Source organism: Thunnus maccoyii, chromosome 12, assembly GCF_910596095.1.
Source record: "Thunnus maccoyii chromosome 12, fThuMac1.1, whole genome shotgun sequence".
Classification (NCBI taxonomy): Eukaryota; Metazoa; Chordata; class Actinopteri; order Scombriformes; family Scombridae; genus Thunnus; species Thunnus maccoyii.
This window is the reverse complement of record NC_056544.1, coordinates 19,812,751-19,839,641: the sequence shown is the minus strand read 5'-3', so window position 1 is coordinate 19,839,641 and position 26,891 is coordinate 19,812,751. Positions and strand designations below refer to the sequence as shown.

General features: G+C 38.4%; 3 protein-coding genes and 1 non-coding gene across 6 annotated transcripts in view; 2 read left to right on the top strand and 2 right to left on the bottom strand.

The window, feature by feature from the left end:
• LOC121908907 (vasoactive intestinal polypeptide receptor 1-like) overlaps positions 1-2,205 on the bottom strand; it is a 34,288-nt gene extending 32,083 nt beyond the window's left edge. The window contains exons 1-2 of the mRNA XM_042429219.1: positions 1,964-2,205; positions 1,101-1,209 (exon numbers count right to left, since the gene is read on the bottom strand). Of these exons, the coding sequence (XP_042285153.1) occupies positions 1,101-1,209; positions 1,964-2,080 (226 nt within the window). The 5' untranslated portion in view covers positions 2,081-2,205. The remainder of the gene's footprint in view (positions 1-1,100; positions 1,210-1,963) is intronic.
• A 5,453-nt stretch (positions 2,206-7,658) lies between these two features.
• On the top strand, positions 7,659-7,741 carry trnal-uaa. The gene has a single exon. It is a non-coding gene; the product is annotated as a tRNA-Leu (tRNA).
• A 1,354-nt stretch (positions 7,742-9,095) lies between these two features.
• On the top strand, positions 9,096-21,492 carry eef1da (eukaryotic translation elongation factor 1 delta a (guanine nucleotide exchange protein)). Of its 3 annotated transcripts, XM_042427984.1 has the most exons (9): positions 9,096-9,198; positions 10,291-10,312; positions 13,709-13,823; positions 15,783-15,839; positions 17,191-17,272; positions 17,376-17,470; positions 18,981-19,163; positions 19,839-20,033; positions 21,370-21,492. In XM_042427984.1, the coding sequence occupies exons 1-9, from the start codon at positions 9,111-9,113 to the stop codon at positions 21,406-21,408; spliced, it is 876 nt and encodes a 291-aa protein (XP_042283918.1). In that variant the 5' UTR covers positions 9,096-9,110; the 3' UTR covers positions 21,409-21,492. The 3 variants fall into 3 exon arrangements, with proteins under 3 accessions (XP_042283918.1, XP_042283919.1, XP_042283920.1); XM_042427985.1 differs by lacking the exon at positions 15,783-15,839; XM_042427986.1 differs by lacking the exon at positions 10,291-10,312 and having other exon boundaries at positions 9,111-9,198.
• Positions 21,493-21,579: 87 nt separating this feature from the next.
• On the bottom strand, positions 21,580-26,891 carry LOC121908178 (E3 ubiquitin/ISG15 ligase TRIM25-like). Its single transcript, XM_042427982.1, has 7 exons — positions 26,059-26,891; positions 24,913-24,999; positions 24,578-24,811; positions 23,161-23,320; positions 23,014-23,064; positions 22,868-22,927; positions 21,580-22,133 (listed from the first exon to the last, which is right to left on the bottom strand). Exons 1-7 carry the CDS (start codon positions 26,644-26,646, stop codon positions 21,601-21,603), a joined length of 1,713 nt encoding a protein of 570 aa, XP_042283916.1. The 5' UTR covers positions 26,647-26,891; the 3' UTR covers positions 21,580-21,600.

Genomic DNA, 26,891 nt, shown 5'->3' with positions numbered 1-26,891 from the left:
GTTTGGAGTCTCAAGGCTTTTATATTTTTTTATATGACGCCTTAATGTCTCATGCATGTGCTCTGGCAGTCATGAGTGTCATCAGAGGGTCATCACAAGAGATAAGCTGCAAACTGGGACTGAACTAATGATTATTTTAATTATTATTGTAATAATTATTATTAATTAAATATTATTACTATTCATCTTATTTTCTCAATTAATCAATTTTTTGTTTGGTCCATTAAATGTCTGAAAATGCTGAAAAATATCACTCATTGTTTATCAAAGCCCAAGGTGACGTCCTCAGATGTCCCGTTTTGTCCCAACCAACAGTCCACAACCCAAAGATATTCAGTTTACTATCATAGAAGACTAAACTACCCAAAAACAATTCACATCTCAGAAGTTAGAATCAGAGAATTTGGAAAAAATGACTCAAAACAATTAATTGATTATCAAAATAGTTGGTGATTAATTAACTAGGCAACTAGACAATCAATTAATCGACCAATCATTGCAGCTCTACTGCAAACTGTTGCAAATATAAACCACAAAGAGCTAAAACTCTTTAAAGATTCCCACAGATAGTTAAACCTTCCTGGATTTCCATAATATGTTTCACCTTGTTTTTCGTTTTTTTTACTTCTCACCTCATCTCACCACTCTTCTCTCCCCTTTTTTTTACTTTTAGCCTACATTCCTGTCTATTAAAAACCTCTTGCGGTGTGCCAATGTTTCTCATTTATCTCTTGTGTGTGTCTCTGTGTGTGTCCCAGCTATTCCTCATGTTGTGGGGACTCGCCTACGTTATGGGGACAAAAAGCAAGTCTCCCTACCGTAAATCATTAATTTTAGGGTGAAGACTTAGACCTATAAGATTGGTTTAGGGTTATATTAATGTTAGGGTAATTATTAGGGTTAGGCATGTGGTGTTTATGTTTAAGGTCAGGATAAGTCTCCAGGAAATGAATGTAAGTCAATGTAACATCCTCTGAGGTGACGGAAACACGACTGCGTGTGTGTGTGTGTGTGTGTGTGTGTGTGTGTGTGTGTGTGTGTGTGTGTGTGTGTGTGTGTGTGTGTGTGCAGAAACAGAGCATCGTTGCACATGAACCCACCGCTGTGGTCGGTCTGGTTTTGTGCCTCCCTCCACCTCGTCTGGCTACAAATCTCCCGAGCCCTCATGTGCTGAGGGATAATGGCGCAGTCTGGATGAATCGCTTCAACCTGAGAATATGAAACAATATAGTTATCTACAGCGATGCAGGCGTATGAAACACAAGCCTCGCTTGGAGGAGTTGTAACGCTTGAGTGGATGCAACAACGTGTGGCAGTAAACTCTATTGAACAAACATCATCAACAGACACACCTCTTCGGATGAATAACCTTTTTTTTGTCATTCGTCTATATGCTTTATCAAGAAATCAGATTTCCCCTTTAGTCATATAACCGTCTCAGAAGATGCCCAAACATTTAAAAGTCGAAAATATCATAATTTGCCTCTTTGTGTTGACTCAAGTCGATATTCTGTGCCAAAGAAATACAATATTGTTGAGAATTATGTTCAGTTTTTCATGCTCAGATGTCACAAGCAACATCTGGATCAATCAGACCCTCCTGAAGTTCTCCCTTCAGATTGACGGGATGACGGTGATGGATGCAGGTCGCGAGCCTTGAGACGCACTAATTAGTGCTAGCAGCTTAATGAGGACATTTGCTGCCCAAGTGTGTTGTGTGCTTAAAGGAGCCAGAGAGGAACAGAGGATAATAATGGTAACAGCACTGATAAAGAGATGTCACAGGGTTATAATTAAGTAGATCGTTTCCTTAATTAGAAGGTTTTGTAAAATGCAGCAGCAGAAGGGGGCAACTTTTTTGATGATGTGCACTTTGAGTTGCTTTGAATCAATTCATGGATGACCCTGATGGAGGGCCACTACATTTTTGCAGACTGTATAAAGGAATAAATATGTCACTCACCATAGGCTTGTACCATAGATTGAGATAGAGGATGAGGAGTATGAATTTCTCGTGTCGTCCTGGCAGCCCTTTAGAAAACATTTCCATTTTCTTATCTGTCTTCTTCATATCCCTCATCGGATGGTGATGAGAGCGCAAAATCCAGGTAATTTTTTTTCCTCTGTGGCTTTTTAAAGACTGACTTCTTTACAGCCTCGGTATGAAAATGTACTCTGACAACCTAAAATAGATGAATCCCCATTCTCCCTGCGAGCTGCAAACTTGCGGGAGTCGAGAGCTGTCGCACATCTGCTCGTGCTCTCTCTCTCTCTCTCTCTCTCTCTCTCTCTCTCTCTCTCTCTCTGTCTCTCTCTCTCTCTCTCTCTCTCTCTCTCTCTCTCTCTCTCTCTCTCTCTCTCTCTCAGAAGCAAACAGCCAATGACTTAATTTCAAGCCATAAATGTGTTTTGCAAATGTAAACGAGTGACCGGAGCCTATTTCCATCAGTCCCTCATTTGTACACCGTTGATAGGTAAATAATTAGATGTTTAACAAAGGTTCTAGTATGTCGGTCACTGTTATATGGTGCCCACAAGGCTGCCCTCAGTTATCAGATTGACCTAAAAACCACAGGTTCACTGCAAGTCAGTTGGTTTTTGTATTTTGAACAATTAGATTTTGGAAAATTAATTGGAACTCTCATTAATTTTAGCATTTTAAGTCTAAATGACAAACATTTGATGGTTCAAGTTTATCATCTGTGAGAATTTACTGTTTACATTATAGTAAACTGTATTATAACTGTTAGTCTAGTCACACACAAGGACATTTTCACTATATTCTGACCTTTTATGGGCCAAGTAGAAATAGAAAATGGATGAATAGTTAATATTGTGTTCACATGATGCATATTCCTAATAAGTTTGTATTAAATCAAAGTAAAACATCATACTCAACCTGAAACAAAAAGTGGGACAGGGGTCAAAGTCAAAGTTCAGTGAGTCAGTTGCACACTGAAGAAGGTGTAGCCGAAACAAGTTTGACAAAGAAAACTAGATAAACGGAACAATCTAACTGATTTGAGTGTGTGAACCCGTTTTTGTGCTTTGATAAAATTACCACAAACAAAGCAAATGCTATTCCAGCATAGTTGTAGTGGTTACACTGGACTTAATTTAACTTTGGGAAGTGACAGGGCACACACACATCGCAGAGGACAGTTGGAGGTCAGGAAGGACCCAACAGCAAGTTCTTACTGCAAACTGGTCAGTCTGGCCATGCCTGTAAATTGAAAAAGTGAATTTGATATTGGATGCACCAATTCAGTAAAACTAGAACTATCTATAATTATGATTTAGTCACATACGGCATTACATTTATGTTTTATGGTATGTATCTAAATAAAACCAAGCAAAGCAGCCTGCAGGACCTGTGAGTTCACTGTGTGTCAACTGGTTTAATTTAATTAATTGTAAGTTTATATAGGAATATACTCTACAAAAGCACAATATTCACTGATATAGGAAGGTCTTTAGAACGTGTCCTACTTTAATCTTGAGGCCCTGTGTTGTAGAGTGTCCTTGTGTCAAAATCTAGCTTTAAGACTTTTAATATTTCACCTGATACTGTGCTCACATGTTGCATATTTCTAAATTAATTTGTCTTTAATCAAATATATTGAGTATAGGACTCAACTATAAGCAGGAACAACAGGATGGCAAAGTGGTGTGAAATGGAAAAAGAATGAAAGAAACTTAAAGTAGCAAATGTGTAGAGAGTAAAAAGAGAAGACTGACATCTCGGCCATTCTTCTCTTTTAAAAAGCCAGTCATTTAGGAATAATGACACACAATTAAAAGTAAGTACTGCCAAACTGCAGGGACAGATGACGGTGCTTCAAGCTGAGCATGCTGTGACTAAAATAGCAACAGGATATCAAAAAATATATATATAAGATGTTGGACATTTTTGACAAAGATAGAATAATTACACCGAACACCATGCTAATGATTTTAAACCTTAAACTTTGCATGATTATTTTATCAGCACCTAGCTACCATTCAGGAATGGCTGCTGTAACCACCAGTGAACGGGCAATGCACAGTCTTTACAAATTTATGCAGGTGTAATTTGCCCAAGGAGGTAGAGCCTGCTGCCAGTAATGAGTTATTTGAAAAGACTGGCAAGGTGGGCTGTGATTAGAAGGACAGTGGTTAAAATCTTGAGCATGTATGTTGCTCCACTTGGAAGCTGTGGTCAGTAATTTACAAATGGGGTCATATCAGACAGTTTCTAGATGTGAATGTGCAAATGTGGAGCAGGGCAGTGCTATAAAAGCAACACCTTTCCCTACAGAATAGGTTCCCAAGAACAAGAACGCAGGACGTGATCTTCAACGACTCTTCTTCATTTAACAGGAACACTTCACTACAGGTGTCCAACTAAAGCTAAACAGTAGAAGAGTGGTTGTGCTGGCATGAATCTGTGTGATATCCTTTGTCCCAGTGGCTTAACCTCTCAGTAAAAGGTAGCTTATTATCAGCTTTCCATCATTACTGCAGCATATAGACTTCCCATCACACTTAACCGATAACACCACGACCCGTTCACAAACACAGGTTAACAAAAGGTTTGTGTGATACCACAGACACCTGTTGGCTAATTACTTGTTTTTCAAACACATTGGTTGTTTGCATTCAAACAAGGCTTTACATCACATGTTTGACCACTGGGTTCAATTTTCTGGAGCAGGGAAGCCTTTCTATAAACAGTAAGGATGTTGTATGAAGTGAAAACAGTTGAGTGTTTGATGCTCACAAGAGCGAATGTATCCTAATCAAGCTTGTGCTTTCACAATCTAGTAGAACCGATTGTACTGTAAGCAGCTTGGAATAAAATGTGGGCTTAAAATGTAAATGGGGTCAGGGTTATAAGACTCATTCCTTTACCACAGAACAAAATAAATATTGCTTTTGGGATTCTTAATACCCTGTACACAGCAATTTCTCCCTTTTAATGGAAACAAAAATATATCTTTTAACATTAAGAATTTCAAAACCAAGAAGTCATATAACATCAGTAAACTGCATAAGGATGCCCTTGTTTACCTACCCATCCAGTCTGTGATTGATTTACATAATGAAAAACTAACAAAGGGGCGAAAGAGAGAGGGGAAAGATCTGGTGAGACCAGGTTTTTATTTGCTGATAGGTTTCCTGTGACTCCCTTGGGTCTTCATTTGGAGAGCTGTAACGCCTTTCTATTGCAAACATACTTTGTGATTTGATCTGAGAGGCAGAGTGAAAAACAAATCTTACAAATTGCAGATTAACATATATTATTTTAGTGATTCATAATTGTCACAAAATGCGTTATGCTGCCTATTAACAAGAGACAGTAACTGTACAAGTTGGAGTTGTGACTGGAAATAAGATCGGTGTAGCTCGTTTATTAACACAATCTTGTAAAAATACAGCTATGTATGTTGTAGAACCACCATCGTTTCAAATTATTTTTAGAAGAAAGACTTGCCACTTTTTCAGTTTGGAATTTAACAGTAAAAATTATTTCAGTGTATTTCTTGCTAACACAATCTTAATCTTTATTCTTTCATCTTTATTTTTTGACAGAAAGACCTGTCACCATTAAAGGATTTACTCATAATATTCAATTTTTTAAGTATTTTTACCAACATAACCTTGTAAAAATACATTCATATCACTGGAATTGGCGTCATTTATAACAGATTTTTTTCATAATGAAATTTGAATGTAAAATTAATTCCTCGGTATGTTTATACGAACAAAACCTTGTAAAAAATACAGTCATGTAGTAGAATAACGAGATTGATTGTTTTGGAAAATTGATGAGAACTGAATTGTAAATTGAGGGCAGAAAAATCTCAAAACAACCATAAATTGTAAATTTATAGATACTCAACAATATGTGTGTAAAATGATGTGAATTTTACCGCACATTGCATGTAACTTTACTTTTTCTTTATATTCCAGTGAACTGTGGAAAATAACATCTACTTACTGGATGAAAATAAAGCGTGTTTGCCTTCTCATTCATGGTCTTCCCCTGGGTAGATTTGCAGCTAAACACATGTTGTAAGATGGTTTTTCTTTTGTTCCTTATCTGGTGTTTCCCCCTCTCACCGATATCAGTGTTACAGGACTAATACATGGTGAAGTGCCTTGCTTAAAGAGGATTGTCACTCAGTTTAAAAATCCACATGTATTATCCTTGAGGCCCAGACAGGTCAGGAAATACTTGTGAATGTGTGCCTTGTTTTCCTAAAAGCTGCAGAACAAACCATTAAATTTTTGATGTCGCTGATGTGTAAAATCGGGCCCTCTGTCTAAAAATGAATAAGGCACTGACTTTGCTGACCCATAAAATGTGTTGTGTTTCAGTTCCTGCAGCCAAATCAGGTTTAAACTCTGATTCATACCTGTTAGCAATACTAGAATATGAGCTTCATTTGGTCTGACAACTCAGCTTATCATCTTTATGCAACAAAGTGAGCGCCCTGTCCATGTAGTCAGTGGAGCGGATGTTAATTTTATAGCCAAAAGACTTCACAAATTCAAGGTTTCTCTTTATTTAGAGAGTGCACACAGACTGATTGATGTGTATTCTTAAACTAAATGACATTTCCCTTATATTCCCCTCATATTTCAAAGAACTTAAGACCTTTTATCATAACAGATAGATGTGCACTTATGCTTTGCAGAGCAGGCTATGCACTCAAGGGTCTCCTGAAATGACTTGTAGAAGTATAATACTGACATTAAAACCCCTGCAGCAATATACACCACAGATTATAACCCAGCAGACACATACCGTATTCAGATATGGGACATGCATATTGCAAAAATCAAGAAACGCAATCAGACGTACTGTGTAATATAAGACAAAAACTAGGGCAGGAAAAGGCTGGGTGGTGGAGGATTAAATCAGCTTAATTATGTTGTTGAACTCCTTCTAAGAAAACCTAGAAGGATGTTTCACAAATTTGAATAATGCTGCATGTTTACCGCTTTCCATGCATAAAAGAGGATAAGCTTTGGTTTGAGTTTCAAAAATGTATCCAGCACAAAATTTGTCCTGATATACCTCTTGCGACTTTTTCCTATTTGCCTTTACCAGAGTGGTTGAATGTGAATCCAGTCTGATTTAATGGATATGTGACGTCTTCGTGGGTTCAGATCCCGCTACTGATAGATGCTTTGCTTTGCAGAAGTCAGATGATAAGATTGTGCCCTTTCCCTGTAACGGGGTTATCTCAGGCTGGCAGTTTGACTTCTGACAGCTTTTTTACATCTGTCAGATTTCGGAAGGTGTCAGATGTCAAGTTACTCTTCAATCTCCATTTTACAGGAAACATTTAAGAGCTCATGCTACTTGACATCTATATCTATCTCTTATCTATCTATCTATCTATCTATCTATCTATCTATCTATCTATCCATCTATCTATCTATATGTATATACATATACATATATATAGGTCAAAACACATGAAAGAGTGGTGAGAGACATGCTGACAGTGTTGTTTATTCCAGTGGTGAGGGTGACTCTGTAACATCTGTCCAGGGACTACAGATGAAAAATAGCCTCTTGACTAACTCTGGTGCATTGGCAGCAATATTTATTAATGTGCACTGTCCTTGTTTAATAAACAAACAAATAAACCCATGCAGTAATGTCAACCAGGATGGCCGAGAGGTTAAGGCGTTGGACTTAAGATCCAATGGACAAATGTCCTCGTGGGTTCGATCCCCACTCCTGGTAGTGATAGATGCAACTGTATCAACTCAGCTGTACTATTACCCCTTAATTAATTATCCCCCTAATAAAATTCAGCTATGAATAATAACCTTCAACTGGAGCTATGTTGCGTTTGTGTAACTGCAATGTCATCAATGTGTTGACCAACGCTTCTCAACATATTCAGTTTATCAGATGAAGTATTGTGATCAATACACTGTTGAAATGTCTATCTAACATATAGTTGATAGTAATGTGTTGGGGGATTTTTTTGTTTACCTTTTTAGAGGTTTGACTGTTGAGAAAATATGAAGTGGTTCTATTATAGTTGAATGAAAAATTAATGTTAGGAGAGAAATTAAAAAATTGCATGTTATGTAAAATCCAACCTTTTACACCTCTTAGTGTTTTGGAACAACAACTATGATGATAATAATAATACATTTAATAATACATTTTATTTGTAGATAACTTTTCTTATTACACGGAAGAAGAAAAAAAATCTATATAAAACACACTAAAAGCAAGAGAACACACTAAAAGTTCATTAGGCTAAGTAGCAGGAGAAAACATTGAAAGCAGCTCTAAAAAGGTGAGTTTTGAGTAGTTTTTTTTATATGGACAAGGATAAATAATAATCATCATCATCACCATCCTAATCATAATAATAATAATAACATTAAATTACCAAAGCCACACTGAACACTAGTCAACTAAGACTAAACTGAAAATACATCCAACTGTACCAACCCTAATCTATCCTATTTATTAGTACAAAATGTTCCCAACATATAGTAGCCTTGTTGGCCTATACTTTTTCTAGAGGATTTAAAATCTGCTCAAATAGGCTCGACCAGTCTGCCCTCTGCAGGACAAGCGAAGACAAATATTTGGCTCAAAAATGAACTTAATGTTTACATGTAAAATATTGTTTTGAGCAGGATCATTTTAAGGTATGCAGTGACAGAGGTCCCTTTGTAAACGTAGAGAGTCGGAAGATTTTTTTTAAAAAACAAAAACAACACTGTATCGTTGTTAAAACTAAAAATATAATCACATGAAATCAGAGTTATGTCTGACAATGGGGCCCTTAGCCTATCAAAACGGTCAAAACGTCATGAACGGGTCCGAGTCGCTTGTTCTCTAGGAATCATGGGAAATCGAGTCTTTGGTACAAATGGATCGTACCACTCTAGAGGTGCGATGTAAATACAAGCAAATACGTCCACCCATTTTAATGTCGTGGGCCCATACGCAAATACTTGTTTTGTTGTGTGTTCGTATGCTAATATATGTTTCGTAAACACTGAACTTACGAAAAAATAATCGATATATTCGAAAAAACTAAAGTCCCTCCCCCCATCTGTCACTGAAAAATGCAAGCAGCCCGCTAATGCGAGCCCTCTTCCCCGTCGGATTACAGCCGAGACAGCACGCAAAGGGACGGTTACTGAGCCATAAAACGTCGAATAAAGCCAATAGTAAGTGAAATAAAGTTGTTTTTTTGCGACCCGGAGCACTATAAAACGTGTACTGTTTGTAAAACCTATAAACTCTTAAGAATTTAAAGTTTTTCAGCGCCACGTGGTTAACGGAACTACAAGTTGGTGCCGCTGTCAAAAACTTGGTGCAACTAAGCTAATGTCTGTGTGGTCGAGCAACAGATGGATGCAACACGATTTTTTGCTGCCATAATTATCACTTTAACTGTGCCAATTGCCTGTTTTCTATCTGAAATTATAATTATATTGCACACTCGGCTCAGTGATTCCCAGGTGACAAATGTTTGGTGAATTGAACCGTTATTTTTGTCTCCTATTTATAATACTTTTTTTTTTGTCATTTAAATTTTTATTTAAATTTTTTGGATCAGTCAGATATCATGTGAAAAAAGAACAAACAAACACTTCAATATAAACAATACAACCATGTAAAATAAGCACACATAGAGGAAAAATATATAACTTTATATATTAGCACATAAACATAACAAATCACATCATTTGATACTAAATACTGTGTCCTATATATCCTCAACTATGTAGGGTGTTGCTTACATGTTATAGGCACCTATTTACATCTATTATATAATTCAAAAAGTAATCCCAGACCTGGTAAAACTTTCCTTTTGTTATCATTTAACCTAATTCAAATGAGGCATAATCAGTCATCAGCTTAACCCAGTCAGTAAATTCAGGTCCAGTCTGACTCTTGTAGTGGCGAAGAGTCATTCTAGCTGCAGTGAAGAAACCTGTCAGTACTAAACCACATTCTGCTTTTCAATATTCCTGGTGGCAACTCTGACATATGTCTCAGTAGACAAAGTTGGACAAGTGCAGACAAGTTGTTCTGTATCAAGCCCATGTTATGGTGTACAATAGTACCTGTGAATTATCTGATTATGTAAAAATTTACCCTGGATATCCCTTATTGTAGTATGTTTAGATTGCATTCCCCTAACACAAAATAAATTAGTCTGTATGCAGTTCTTCTTCTTCTTCTTCTTACAAGAGACTGTTTATGAGAATATCTGTATTGTCATAATTGTCTGTTATGTTTCTGTTGGGCATTAGCTTCCTATCCCAGTTATCAAAGGTGAGTGTTGATGATGAAGCTGCTTTTCAGCTGATGCTCTAACACACTGATTTTATTGTTATCTTGTGTTGAAATAATGACATTACACTCAATCGCTAATCTATTAGGTACAACTGCAACAAATCCAATCCTGCATGACATTTAGGTTACAGTGTGCTCTTTTTGTTAAAACTGGTCATTTTCGAGGATGTAGATCCAGAGCTGCAACTATTAGTCGATTAATAGTAAAATTGGCTGTTTCCATAATCAAATGATCGTTTTAGTCTTTTTTTTTTTTTTTTTTTTTTTTTTTTAAGCAAAAAGGTCACATTTGCTGGCTGCATCTCCTCAGATGTGAGGATTTGAAACTTTTATGTAACATACATGATTTGAAGTTTTTTTTTCTGACATTTTAGAGATAAAACGATGAATCAAAAAAACAATCAGATAAGCAGATTAATCGCTAATGAAAATGATCGTTATTTGCAGCCTTAGTTGTAGATTGTAGTGCTGTTGAACTGTATTATACTGAAATATTTCTAATATTTATGTCCACATTTAATCGTATGAACAAAAACAGGGCAGCCTGCAACTATTATTTTCACTATCAACTAATCTGCCAAATATTTTCTTGAATATCAATCATTTTGACTGTACAATGCCGATGGCAATTTCCTAAAGCCCAAGATGACAAATTTAAATAGTTGTTGTCATTGTCAGCATTTCAAAACCCAAAGATACTTAATTTGCAATGTTATAAAATGGAGAAAAGCAGAAAATGCTCTCATTTAAGGTACAAGTGAATGCATTTTTGCTTGAAAAGTGGCTTAAATGATAAATGTTTGCAAATAAAGCAAAAAAAAAAAGAGTTGCATATTAATTTTCTGTCAATCAACTGATTGTTTCAGCTCTGAGGAGGACAAAATATTTGAAGCATCTCAGTTTAAAACAATACAATTCAACGACACCACAAAACTACGACTTCCAAAATGACCATGAAGTTGAATCAACCACTTTTAAAAACAGTCTTACATGAGCGAAGGATTTATCGCTGGGCTGTTGTATTAGACTGCATGTGTTTTATCAAGGTGTAACAAGTTATCACAACAAGTTTTGTTCGATATATTGTAGGTTTATTTTCAGGAAAGAATAAATGCATGTAAAAGTGACTGGGGTCTTTTGGTTGTGGTGTTTGCCTGCTTGTTTAAAGGCAGCTGTCAGAAAAAATGTGTCTTTTTGTAAAACTTTGTAATACTTTTGAATTGTTTAAATATTCCATTTCACAATAGGGAGCGTACATTATCCTCCAGCATGCCAAAACAAAGGTGAGCCAGACTCTGTTGCACAGGTTTGGTGTTTTTTTTTGATGTTTCAGAAGAAACATCTTGTCATATTTTATGCATACAGTGTTTCCTCATTAATTGGGCGCAGCTGTGGTGTGTTTGAAGGGACAGCCTTGTTCTGGTTTTATACCCCAGCTGTCATCATCAGGGTGTAACTTACCTGGTTTCTTTCAAGTTGAGATTAAGCTGTCTCTTAATCATCATAAAATCAAATCCAAAAATGTTTGCAAACACTTGTTAGTTTGGATTTGAAATAAATACTGAGGAAACACTGCAAACACCTAACATAAACGTCGGCCATCTTCATCTGTCATTTGTTTTACCCAAATGATGTTTTGCATTGTTTATTTTGGCTTTGTTGTTTTGAAAGTCCAATGTGAGATTGATCAGTTAACTTTTATTACAAATACTAAAAGCATACAGGAGGGTCTTTGCAATTTCAGGTTCATTCAACTATTCCCACTATGCAGGTAAGCTTATTCTCCTTTTAAAGGGAAATATACGATAATTTACATTTTCTGGACCAAATTAAGTTTTTTGATCAATCAATCGTCTCTCGACCTGAAGGACCACATTGGCATCACATATCAACAGATTTATGAGCTTCAAAAATGCCCCTAACCAGCAAGTTCCCTTTGTGATGCTAACTTCACTCTAAACTAATGGCTCTAGCTTCCACCTGTTACTTCTTTTCTCTCCTCATAAACCCGACACAAAAGTGAGAGAAGAGACCCCTTTATAGAGAAATGGATCAGTTTTGGCCAAACACTAAGCAAGGAGGAGCCCCTCAGCATGCATCACCAGTCGGGACCGCCAGACAGGGTAATATTCCTGTTCCGGAGAGGAGCATCATCAGCGGAGACAATGTCCAGTTTGGGAGGCAGCGGCGCCACGCACGTTTGTCCCAATCAGAGAACCAGAGCTCTGGAGCTGAAGATGAGTGGATGAGCGGCTCCTACGGCCAAAGCCCCATCCTCAAGGGCATGCAGGCAGAGTCGATCTGGTACAACCGCAGCTCCTTCGAGCAGGCCGAGAGCAACTACCAACGGCGACTTGCCTCCAACGGCAACGGGCCGCTCTCGTCCTCTCCAAAGAGCCCAAACACCAGAGGCTTCTCCAGACGCACCAACAATCAACAGCAGGATCAGTCTCACCCTGTCACCACTGTGAAGTCCTCTGGCACCCCCCACCGTTGGTACAGTAGAGGCCGCAATCGTACCTCCTCTGAGACCGAGCAGGGGGGCAAAGGCAGCAGGGGCAGGGCGCCGATGCAGAGGAAGAGAGGCCTCTCTGAGACGGAAAGCAGGCCCAGATGGGACAAGTATGACACCTCTCACACAGGGAATGAGAGAGACCTGATCTGTGTTTTTTGGTTTATTTAACTACTATGAATATTTTCTGTTGTCTGTCTGCGTTTTTGTTTGGCGTTTTTTCAATTGTTTCTTGGTATTCAGTGTGATTTGTGTCCAGTGTCACATAAGTTATGATGTACAACAGATGGCAACGTACAGTCTTGTTTCCCTGTGTATGATAATCGTAAAAATAAAGTGGAACTCTGCTATAACTAACGTGGGGCTGTTGGTTGGCAGTGAGCGACCTTTTGTTTTGATAATCCAGAGTTTGCAGACCAGGCAACTCTGTTTGACTGAGGAATGTGCAGATGCTTATCTGCTGCAGAAACCCATCAGCAAAATGAGAAGGGGAGGTGAAGCATGTACGCAGGCTGTTATAACCCTGTTTTTCATTGTTGCTTGTGATTTTTGAAACTGTCCTATCAGCTGTGTACATATGAAAGAAACTGTCTGCGTTACGCTTTGATTTGTCTCTCCTTGTTCCACTCAACAACTCCATCTGTGGCTCTACATGTCGTAACCTGTAATATACGGCGTCCTGGTCAAGCATCTAATTAAGCGATGTTTTGTTGCTTGTTTCCTGTCACTGATTGTGCCGGCTATTATGACCTAACACCTGGTCATGGCTGTTTGTTAACACATAATTTGGCAAATAATGATCAGGTTTTTTTTTTTCCCCCATTTGTCTAATTTTAACTGAATTTTTCACTTTCCCTCCTCAGTACCAAAATGAGCGGACTGCAGTGCCTCGCCTCGGAGAACATCTGGTTTGACAAACACCGCTACGATGAGGCTGAGAAGCACTTCTACGAGGGAGTTAACGGCCCCACGCATCAGGTGAGAAAACACTTATTTATTATTATTATTTACTTTTAATCCAAAAACTATTTTCATCTTTTCGTCTTCTTTTTATAGCTTGGCTTTTTATAAGCAGCTCAAGATCTTTTTAACACGCATCAACCTGATCAATCAGCTTTCTACAAACCTTTTATTTTCCATCCTTGTTGCCGTCTTTTGAAGGTCCTGTACTCTCCTGTCTTGACACCTCCGCAGCTCATGCTGCCTTGTCAGCGGCTGCACGCTGCCCTGTCAGTCACTGGCCTGTTGGTTCTAGCAATCGTTACATCATCTGCAGTCACAGCACTCAGCAGCCCGGAGCAGCTGTGTGCATGCGAGTTAAGCCACTCGATTTAGACGAGAGAGGGGTCAGATGATTTGGCAGCTGCCTCTGCTACTCAGATTGTCTGCAGCAGCTTCGAGATTTTCCACACAGGCCTTGGGGGAAAAAAATGGAAAGAGATTTCAGTGTGGTCAGTTCATCAAGTCACAAGAATCATATCAGTTTTGTCTTTCCCTTAGTCACGTCAAGCCATGCGGAAAGATTAAGTTCACAGAGATTTTGATATATCTGCCTCTGAAATGTCTGCGGCTGCCCAAATACAATGGCGGTGAAGTGTCTTTCCAGATACAATGCTCTAGTTACTAAGAGATAATCCACAGACCACACTGTCAACACTTTAATTTTGCTTGGCCTATTTCTTGGGTCAAAAGTAGTTCCCGTTTCAGGACTCTGTGTACCAAAGTGGGAAAACGACAGCTGCACCACATGAGGTGTAGGTCAGGTTATCATCGTGAGTTTGTGTACTCTCATGTCATGTGTGTAACCTTTTTTATATTTCACCATTAGGCATATTTAAATAAACCCAGAGCTCACATTTATTTGCTTCTGACAGCTCGTCCCTTAAATGTTACAGTTGGCATCATCACTCCCTTTCAAATTCGATTCACAGGATTGATTAACAGTGTCACTCTGAATGTTGGCTGTATGGGGGTCATCCTGCTCTTGTCTGTTTGGCATGATGCTTCCTGTCTTTCTCACTGCTTCCGCTTCATCACTGCTTTACCCACACACGCCTGCAGGAGACAGAAGCTAATGCCATCCTGCAGGACATTGCTAAATCCCGACAGAATATCCAGCAGTCGCTAAACGGAGTGAGTACTGTATTACAAATGAGCCACAGGCCTCTATCCCCTGGAGTGGCAGGACTGTACTCACTAGTGTTCGTGTACCAGCCCTATAATAGGGGAATAGTACTTAAAACTGTAATTATGATGAATAAAGTGTAGAAATCAAGTCTTTTGGGGAGTTTTAAGCTAAATTAAATCCCAAAAACTACAAGTTTGAAACTATTCTATTCTCTGTTTTGAGAGATGTTCATCGTTCTACCTCTGCTTGCTTACTTTCATAATCTTCATTGTTGCACTGTCAGTAAGTTGCTTGTGTGTTTGTCTTTACAATAGCTTTGTGTTTGCCATTCTAAGTTGTCAGAAGCTACTGCAACTTTTTTTTTTTTTTTTACTGTGAAGTCAACATTTCTGTGTGTACGGCTGATTTCATCCAAACCACAAGTGTTACTTTATTGTCCTCAGTTGTTTTCTCAGAGCTTGTTTTCTGCAAACAGCTGCATTGAAGGGGTCGATGAGAGAACACCAGTTGATTTACAATCCACACATTTGCGGCGCAGGCTGTAAAACCTAAGCAATGAACGAAATGCACTAAGACCTCTTAAACATCATTTTATTGAAAATGTTGAAAGTGATTATTGCACACTAAAACAAATGTTTCATTTGATTTCTCATCCGTTTCTAACCCGTTACTGACGACTCTGTCAGCTGTTCATACTGTAGCATCTGACTACCTACCTACAACCTCTACTTTTCTCTTTGTCTTGGTCTTTTTTTTTTCCTTCCTCTCTTCCTCCCCTCACCTTCACCCCGTACCTTTAATGGGTGCAGGTGAAAGCGGCCCTGCAGCAGGCCAAAGGGCGCCAACAGAAACGGCAGCACAGAAACGTAAGTCCTCCTCAAGCATGTTGCTGCTCAGGCCTGGAAACGCTGCATGGCTGAGACAGACAGCCGGGTGTGCTGGCTGTGTCCGCTGCTGCTGCCTGACGTGGAGTGTGCTACTGTTACCACAGCACTAAGATGTCTCATCCTGCACCATCACCTCACCTGCATCCATTTAGGCATCATAAGCCCCATTTCCACCGCAGGAACTTTCCCAGGGGACTGAGATCCACCTGTGTGTCCACCACAGGGACCAGGAACCAGGGAGATTGTTTTACCCCCCCCCCCCCCAAAAAATCCCTGCTTCACCTTCATTCATGAAACAAGGAAGTACTCAAATATTGATATTAGGTTGAGGGGAGGATACGTCTCATTGTTTAACGTTAAAAGTAAAGTAATGCTTTATGCTAGAGAGTGAATGAAGAGAGGGAGTGGCGGCGGGGAGAACAAAGCCAGTGAATGAGAGAAATAAAACAGGCGCTCTTTGTTTCATTTTAATATTCCTCCTTTACATTTATCCTTTTCATTCATTAGATCCAACTCAAACCTCAAAGGCATGTAACAGTAAATATATGACAACAGGACAGATGTTTTTCTTTTCCTCATGCGTTAATACTGTTTCAAACGCTGCTGTCATTTTTAATTTGTCTTGGCCTATTTTGCATGATCTACCTGGTTCCTCAGATGTGGTGGAAACACAAACAGGAACTATTAGTTCCTCTGATTCCAAAGTACCAGAAACATGGTTGAAACGGGGGGCTACACTGCCACTAACCGATTCAAAACGTGTAATTATGAGGTGGAAGTTATCACCTTGATTATTTTGCTTTATTAGTTACAATTATCAGTTACAATTTTAAAAAAAAAAAAAAAAAAAAAAAAAAAAGACAATTGTCCCATATAAAATATAGTCCTTCCACTTCATTTCATCTTTTAAACTTTAATCTTACAGAGTAAACTTTTAATTTAATTATCAATGGTTATTAAATGTGGGGAAAAAATCTTGTCACACAGTTGTCTTTTTACAGGTTTGTTTACAAAAATGAGTTGACATGCATGCCTGTGTTGTAAATCTATATATTAAAACCTGTTTTGTGGGAACCAAAGTTGATTTTAACATCAGCACTGTGTGTTCATGTGTGAAGTATATTCAAATCATTGCTGTGAAATAGATTTTAGCCTTGCATGGTTTTTGTTTTTTAACCATCACCATGTTCACTTTTTTATTTATTTTTTTATTCATTGCTTGCTTCTTCACTTCAGGCTTTGATTGGATCTCAACCTGGATGCTTTGTTAACATTTCAACCCTGACCAGCAACATAACATTTACTAATTACTTTGTTTATTTTTCCGCAGTCCTCCTCACATGCAGGAGGAGACCACGAGCTGGTTTCACGCATGAAGAGCCTGGAACTGGAGAACCAGGCTCTGCACAAAGGTGTGTTTATATTCAGCTTTTACATGTCTTTGAGCTTTTGCTTACTTGTTATAGTAACACAAGATTTATACTTTAACCTTTTGATACTATGTTTGCATGTTAGTGGTGGCGGAGATGAGAGCAGCCCTGCATAAACTGGAGTCCAGAGTGGGTATGCTGGAAAAGAACCCTGCATCAGCAGCCGTCCCTTGTGCTAAGGTAGATAACAATTCATTTATTAGGCTTCTTTACTACACATGTACATCAGGGTCCAAAAGACTGAGACCACCATTCAAGATACTTATATTTTGCATTTGTTTCGAATGTAATAGTTTGTTTTTTTTCATTACAAATAATCATATCAGTCAAACAATTTGAGTGAAAAGCTGAATCTTTGAAACATGTACATAAATTTCAGAATATCTTAGTATGTCCCCCTGTTGCTTTAATGACAGCATGAAGTCAAGCTAGTATAGACAAGTTTGTGCAAAACCTGTGACTATGGAGGCAAGTGCATGACAGTCAGGACTCCTTGGTCTTCTTTGGTCTTCAAGTAGTTCTTGGAAACCTTTTGATTTGTGTTTGGGGTCATTATCCTGCTGCAGTATGAATCCGTCTTCACAAAAATGCAAAGCAGAGGGTACAGCATGTCTCTGGAGAATGGAGGTGTACTTCCTCCTGATCAGGGTGGAGTCAGTTCAGTAAAGGCATCCAACTCCAGAGAAGGCAAAACACCCCCAGACTTAAATATACCAACCACTGTGTTTCACTCTCAGTTTGATACACTGTGGTATCGTTCTCTCTCATGTTCATCTCCTTACATAAAGCCTTCTGTTACTGCAATAAATCTCAAACTTCATCAGTAAATAGGCTTTTTTTCCAGTCATCCACTGTGAAATGCAACACAGCCTTCTTTTGACAGTACTTTTGAGTCTTGCATTCTTTATTTAGCAAAATCTCTATCTGTGATAAAGTTGCTTTTCTATCTGTCAGGGAACTAAGCTTGATGTATTGATCTTCTGGTGGTGTGGTCACTTTTAGTTTGCCTGATTGTGCTTTAGATACAACTGATCCAGTTTCTGCAAAGCATTTTAGAGCTCCATGCTCTGCCCCCTTAGAAACCTTTAGTCTAGCCATGATTCGACTGTGAGAAAGCCCCTCTTTGCTTAGAATAACAATTTGACTTCTGACACTTTCACCTAGTTCTGATGCCGTGTTTCTCACTATCACAATGTTATTTAGGAAGCAGTGATCTGCTGGAAACAGGCACAACCATATTTATAACAGGTAAACACTGGCTGCAAGTTTTTACTTGAACAAGCCTCTGATGAGTAGATCAAATCCACCATCCATCTGAACGCTTCAATGGAAGTGATACAACTCAAGGAAATCTGACCTTTTGTATAAACTAGTTAAGTCGGCCAATACCACAAATTTGCTTAAATTTGATTGCTGACCTAGAAATACAAGAATCTTAAATATTTCTTCTTCATTTTACAACTTCCTGTGTTTTAAAATGTTTCTGAACCCTCAAACTTTGATTATTTCAAAGGTTTACGTGAAAATATCAGATTTTCAATGTGGTCTCAGACTTTTGGACCTCACTGGATGTTCTCTGTATCTACATTAAAAATGTCTGAAAGGGGTAACGGAGCCTCTTCTGGACAGATCAGACATTTATTTTGTGTTGTGGTGTTTGTCATGTTCCTGTTCCCGTTATCTCGACCAGGCTGCTCCAGTCCAACAGGTAAACGGTGATGACGACGACGATGACATAGACTTGTTCGGCAGTGATGAAGAAGATGAGGAGACAGCACGCCTCAAGCAGGAGCGTGTGGATGCGTATGCAGCCAAGAAGGCCAAGAAACCCACCCTGATCGCCAAGTCATCCATCCTGCTGGACGTCAAGCCTGTACGTATTAATACCTCCCACACTGTATAATATCATCCAGCTCATTAATATGCTAATTAGAGATGCAACGATTAGTCGACAGAAAATTAGTCAGCAACTATTTTGATAATCATATAATTGTCATTTTTTTCAGCAGGAATACCAAACATTAGCTGGTTTCAGCTTCTTAAATGTGATGATTTAATGCTTTACTTTGTTATATATGATAGTAAACTTATATCTTTGGGTTTTGGACTGTTGGTCGGAACGGGCCTTTTTCACAATTTGACATTTTATAGAGAATACGAGAAAATAATCGACAGATTAATCTATAATGGAAATAATTGTTAGTTGCGGCCCTAATGCTACTTCCATTGCAATTGTGCTTCAGTGAAGTGAACGCACAGTTGTTAAAAAATGTAACTGAAGTCATTAAAATGTCTTCCTAGATGAGGTTCAGGTCATGGATGTGATTGTCAATGATTCACTGTTTTATTTGGCAAAAGCTGAATTTAAAAAAAAAAGTAATGTCCTTTTAAATTTATTTCTGTTTTAATTCATGTTTTAAGTCGTTCAGCTAATTGTATGTTCCGTCATTGAATCTAATTATAAACGTTTGTAGAAGTTGGCTGAAAGCTCCTGTGTTTTGTGCCTTTTATGACTTTGTCAAATTAATGTTTGTGTCCGTTTCCTCAGTGGGACGACGAGACGGACATGGCAAAGCTGGAGGAGTGTGTGCGCTCCGTGCAGATGGACGGGCTCCTGTGGGGAGCATCCAAACTGGTGCCAGTGGGCTACGGCATCAAGAAGCTGCAGATCAACTGCGTCGTTGAGGACGACAAAGTTGGAACTGACATTCTGGAGGAGGAGATCACCAAGTTTGAGGACTTTGTAAGTAACAATCACGTTGACCTGTGTAGCTACTAGAAAGCTGCACTGATGTGATTTTAAAGGGTCAGTTCACCCAAATGATGAAAACATTTTTCTCACTCACCCCTGATGGCATCTAACCTCACAGATAGTTTGGATTTTATCAGCTGAGCTCCTGAGATTTGTCTCTGCCATCACCTCAGTACAATGGAGCTGAATGAATGAAAAAAAATTTATTAAAATTCAACAGCAACTTTTCAGAGTCGGTGTCCCTTTTACTCACCGAGCAGTTTTCATTGGAACTACTTTTTACTGAAGAAATAGTCCCCTTGTGTAAAATATTGAGTGCTGTGTTTCTAAAACAACAGGGAAAGACTTGTTACTGCTGAATTAAAAAAAAAAAAAAAAAAAAAAAAAAAATTCCAGTGCAGTGAGCACCACATGAAATTTCATTCACCTCCACTATATTCAGATTCGGGCAGGAATCTCAGCAACAAACCAGGCCAATTACAACCAAAACTATATGAATTTTCAGATATCACTAGAGGTCCACTTAAATGCCTTTTTTTTTTTTATAGGTCCCTTCATTTTATACCAATTTCCAGAGTAATTTGCAGGTTTTTAATGGTTGATTTTTGGCACATTTTACAGAAGGAGTGGTGCAATTTGGTATAAATTATTTAAAAAATGGAGAAAGGTTGGTTGATTTCACATGTAGTTTTTAACATGTAGTTTTTAGCTTTTTTTAAAACAATTTTCTGAAAGTAGTTGCTGGGTAGCTTAATTCTTAAAACATTTTTTTGAAAGTGTTATGTAATTTGTTGGTGTATGAGAAATGCACTCATTAAAAAGTTTTTAAGAAAGAATCTAATATGCCAATACTAATACAAATTTTTGCATCTTCACATCTAGAAAATGAGTGTGCACCTACCAACTTAACAAATTTTCCTGTTTTTTCTTATTTGTACCAAGTTGCACCACATTTCTGTAAAATGTCCTTGAAATTAACTGTTAAAATACCTGCAAGTTAGATCAAAGATTTCCAGGAATTTGTTATAAAACTAAAGGATCTGTAAAATAAGGTGTCACCTCAACCTTTTGTTTTTTGGGTGAACTGACGCTTTCATAATTCAAAGAACACCAAACTCCTTTCAGAAAAAATGTGGATTTCTCCCAAAAACCTAAATGTTAAGGGGACAAATAAATATCACATAAGCATTCACTGTCTGTTAATCTTTTTCTGACATTAAATGCTTTATTGATAAATAGCTTTGTACAATGATTCACCATATGACAGTATAAATGATATGTTCTAATAAATATACACCTCTAAAAATGTTTTTTTCCTCGTCTGCAGGTCCAGAGTGTAGATGTTGCTGCCTTCAATAAGATCTAAGCTCCACCTCTTCACCTTTCCACCAAAGTGTTGCTGCTGCTCCGGGCTTGCACCGTTATTAAAATGCTAGGCTTTGAGCACAAACTTTTGTCTCTGTTTCATTATTCCTCTTAGTTAATACTAATAACATTTGGAACCCTGCATTTCTAAGGTTATTTGAGAACTGTTGTTTTTTATGGACTGTAGTCAGCTTCACACTTGAAGAGAGCACAGCTTCAAAGTAGAGCCTAATCCCACCCAAAATCCTGGATATACAGGCTGCGTGAATGAAGTCTTGACTTTATGGAGTAAAACCATTGTATCAGAAATGTTGTAGAAAGACAGAATCCCCCCTCTGAAGTCTAGATAGACTCCTATCCTGCTACAGCAGGGAGCAGCGATGGTCGCGCTCTGCTTATTGTGCTGAAATGAACAGACAGAGTAAGAACAGTCCAGACTCCAGGATTTGGAGTTGTGTCCCAGCTTGCAGTCGCTCCCTCCTCCATTCCTGCTTATGTTTTTGTAGCAGATACCAATAGAAACCCCACCGTTACCAGCCCACTCTACCTCCCAGTAGCAGCGGCCGGCCATCCCAGCGCGACACAGCACCTGAGCCCAGCTGGTGAAGCGATCAGGGTGGTCCGGGTATGGCTGCGGCTCTGAACGTGTGGTCACCCCTCTCAGACTGTCAGAGAAGGACAGATAAGGGTTGGCTGTGTTGGGGTCCAGGATTATGTCGTGGTAATCTGGAAAGGGGAAATGAATAATGTCAGACAGATTATAGTTTATTGGTATTTTTTATTTGACACGCTTGCAGTGGTCCTGACTGAAATATGGACTTCTAGATGGATTGTTTAGAAATCTGGTACAAATGTTCATATTTCACCAAGGATGAATCCTATTGACTTTGGACATCCACTAACTTTTCATCCAGCACCACCAATGAGTGACATTTCTCAGTTATTCAGACAAATATCTCAACATCTACATAGATTGCTATGTAAATTGGTACAGACTTTTATGTTTTACTCAAGAGGAATTGTAATATTTTCAGTCAGTTTTCATTCAACGCTATCATTGGGTCAAATGTTGAATCTGCTCAATACTTTAGTTTCTAATACCTATAAAGCTAAATGACATTCCCATCAGCCTCAGCTATACTGTAGCAGATTTTAGGATGCTGAAATTAGCGTTTAGCAGCTGAACCTGAAGTAGATAAAGCCTCACAGAGCTACTGGCACGGCAGTAGAGTCTTTGTTTTGGTTAAGCATGAATGCTGAACTTTGTCTAGTCCTGCTGCTTTTCTTCCTCTCATATGATAGTAAACAGAATATGCATTTTGGACTGTTGATTAGACTAATTTGGAAACTCCGCATTGGACCTACAAAATTGTGATGGCTATTTTTCACAATTTATTGAAATTTATAGACCAAATAAATCAATCAGTTAGTTATAAGGTTAATAAAATGATTGTACTCACATTGAAGAAAATCAGCTCTCGTCTTTGGTTCTGTGTTGTAAGGTATGTTGGCATCTTTTGCTGGTTGACAGTAGATGATGGCAGACATTAAACATGTGACAAAATAATTGTTTAACTACTAAAAAAACAAACTTAAATTTACATACCTTTAGTCTTTTCAGAGGTACTTTGATTGCTGGTTTCCTTCAGTGAAATCACTGGAAATTTAGAGAAGATAGTGTCCATTTATCCTTCATAACGTCTAAAAACAAAATGATCTTTCTTGTTTCTTGTCATTTGTAAAGGAAACATACCTTTATCTGAGATTCTGTTGAATTCTCTTTCGATTGTTTCATCCAGACTGTCCTTTAGATCAGCGAGGGCTCCTCTCATGCTTTTGTACATCAAATATGGAAGCGCATCAGTGCTCGGCATCTCCACAGTCTTTGCAGGGAAGTGAAGAGACTTGCACTTCTGCAGCGACGTGCAACCAAATTAGAAGGCAGAATGCAAATACAACAATAGAGGAAGGAATCACTTTGTGAGTCCTGAAATAGTCAGTTAACTGTACGAGAAGTTCACGCTTAATGCACCTTAAATCATATTTACTGACTCTGTCAAGCTCAAGTTAGACTTGTGTTAAATGTTACCAATTATCTTGACCTTAAAAAAAATAAATGCACATTAAAAGCAATTGGTAATAATTATTTGTAGAGAACTTTTCAAAAAAAAAAGTTAAGAAATGCTTCACACAAGGCAGAAAGACATATATAACAAGACAAAGACTTGGTTTCATCTCTGTATATCAGCGTATTTATGAGTAAATACACTTATACTCACTAATACTCACCTATTAACTATCATCTTTCACATCTGTGGCAGTTTGGACTAAATATTGGTACTGACATGTGTTATATGTAAATACCACACTTTTTAAATCCTGAGCACTTTGACCAAAAAGGTTTTTTAAGATGTTCTAGTAATATAATACAAAATAAATTTAAAAAACAGTTAAAATCAAGTAAAAAAAGAAAAGAAAATCATGCAAGCAAATTGAGCAGAACGTTTCCAATAATAAAATATGTTTTAAGTAGATATTTAGCTTCCTCAGAGCCCTGACTGCAGAGGTCACGTCTCCTGTGGACTCTGGAACAGAAGATCTTCAGCTGCATTGAGGTTTATATTGGACTAAAAGGTTGGAAATATAGCAAAGAGCCTAATGATAATCAATAACACACTGCTAACGGTGTCATCTTGTATTTCTTAACGTCATACATGTAATTCTCTTCTATATGTCTTTGGTTATTACCTTATTCTGTTCATGCTAATGCTTATATATTACTTTCTAAACAGATTAATTGTTTTGAATTAATCTTTTTTTCCATTTTGCCGACTCTCCCTCTTATATGTTGTGCCTATAAAAATGTTCTATCTGGTTGTTTGTAATGTGATTTTAGTTGTAGGTTTAATATCTGGCCAGGGGAAACGGATGAAAATGAATGTCTTAGGCTAACTAAGACTAATAATAAACTAATAAATGAAATAAATGAAACTTTGAGGCTGTGTAAAGATGCTAAAACAGGTGCATCAGACAAGTGAGGATAAGATAAAAGCAATTAAAATGACCTCTATGTGTCTAAAATGTATGCAATTTTTATTCCTAAGACGATATAGACATGATTGAACGAGTCTTTTCCCAAACTACTTGCCAAGTTGGCTTTTGTTCCATACCTGAAGGAAATGCAGGTGGTCCTCAGTGCGAGAGAGCTTCTCCAGCTCAGCGTCACTCCTCCTGAGCTCAGCTATCTCTCTCTGTATCTTCTCCAGCAGCTCCTCAGCCTGACTGACAGCCGCCCTCTCCTGGACTCTGATCAGCTCCTTCACCTCGCAGCTTTGTTTCTCTATGGAGCGGATCAGCTTTGAGAAAATCCTCTCGCTTTCCTCCACTGCTGCCTCTGTAGAGTGCTGTGGAGGATAAAGTTTCCTAAGGAATCATGTGTGTGTGCCCTACTTTTGAGTCTATGTCAATAACATATTAAAAGACACTGTATTAGAAATGCACTCACCTTGATGTACCTGACAATGTATCTAAGTTCCTTCTCTGAGTCCTTCAATTTCTGCACAGACTTCAAAGAGCTTTCCTGGAGTTTTTTCTGAGAGAATACAAAAGATGAAAATCACACCATGCCATCCCTCAGGCTGCTCGTGTTTCACCATGAGTTTTGATTTTACAATCAAAGGTTTGGATTAGACAAGGAGACCTTTGGTCTATCAACCTAAACATCTGAGCACATATGGCTGCAGGACCAGAGCATATTTCACAATCCCTGTATTCAATATTTGAAGACACCAAAGATGCAAGTAAACTGTCTATTGCATCTCTGTTAATTTTTCCCCATTACTAACAACAGAATGTGTTCAAAATTATTAGATTTCCTGTGTTAAACTACTGATTTTTTTAAAAACTCAACAGCATCTCCCTGTGAGTAAAAGCCAAAATTGTTCAAGCTCTACAAACCAGTTTGCAACACAGGCTTTATGTTAGAAATTTGTTGGCTCCAGTGCTGCGTTTGGAGTTATTGTAATTATGTGTTTCGGACATGTAAATAAAGTTCAAATCAAAGCTCTGATTTATCCAACTTGGCCGTTTATAACACAGAAATTCTCAAAAACCAAACAATCTCTTGTCAGCCAAAGTCTGTTGTTCAATGTAAAAATGTTATAATGTCACTGCACAGTATTTCTAACCTCCACATGACTAACTCTGCAGTCACACAACCACCTTGTCCAATGACATGAATACTCTTAAATTGTAAAAAGGGGACTTTACAAAATGTTCCTGTGAGATAACCCTAATGACATCACTATGCATTCATCAAGGTTATTTTCTCAGACTTGTCAAGTTCCTCAAGCACCACAGAAAACATTATACTGACTGTTTTCACAAGTCGAGCACCGACTATGTCTAGTAAACTGACTTTGATGTATAAAATCAGTGGAATGCCCCTTTAAAATGAGATCCTTACTTCTAATAAATGCCTCTGCCTGAATTTTGGTACAAAAACATACATGATGTGCTCTAAATACATCATTTTACAACACTGAAAGGGTCATTTGTAATCTAAGTAAATATTAACTTATTTATTCTGGAAATTTAAATGAATGAATGATTATTATTGCTGAACTGAATCTATAGAAACACTCCAACAAACCTGTTGTGCTGCTCTCTCGTCCACCACTGCCACCACGTCATGGCCTTTGTGTCTCTCTTTCACGCACTGGGAGCACACACCCTGCTGGTCAGAGCGACAGTAACCTCTCAGTAACTTGTCGTGATGTGGGCACAGCTTCTCTCTCAGCTGATCCACAGCAGCTGGGATCAATTTATGCCCCTTCCCATGAAAACGTTCTTCGTGGGCTCTCAAGTGAGCTGCACAGTAAGACTCCGAGCACACGAGGCAGGATTTAACAGCTTTGCTTTTTCTCCCTGTGCAGACGCTGCATTTCACATCCTCAGGTTTGGCCGAGTGTTGAGCTGGAGCTTGAAATCCGGACCGCTGAAATTTTTCCACCACTTCACCCAGAACTGTGTTTCTACTCAGCAGAGGTCTGGGGTTGAACACCTGCCTGCACTGAGGGCAGCTGTACTGGCCTTTCTGCTTGGCCCTGTTCCAGTAGTCTTCAATGCAGTCCAGACAGTAGCTGTGTCCACAGGGGATAGTCACTGGGTCTCTCAAAACCTCCAGGCACACTGAACAACAAAACTGGTCTTGTTCAATAGAAATAGTTGTTGCTGCCATTTCTTTCTCACGTTGACCAAAAAATGCAAGGTACAAAGATGGGCGTAGCTCACAGGTGCGCAGATAACAGTTTCTCAGGTTTCACCTGCTGCACCCTGAAGCCTCCAATCAGAGCCAGCAAACCAGGACATAGGCGGACCCAAAATAAGCAAACAACCCTCTATGGAACCACCTCTATGCATGCATGAGGGAAGATTATAGCAAATACATCATAACACAAAAGTACCGCTGTGTGTTTTTTCAGT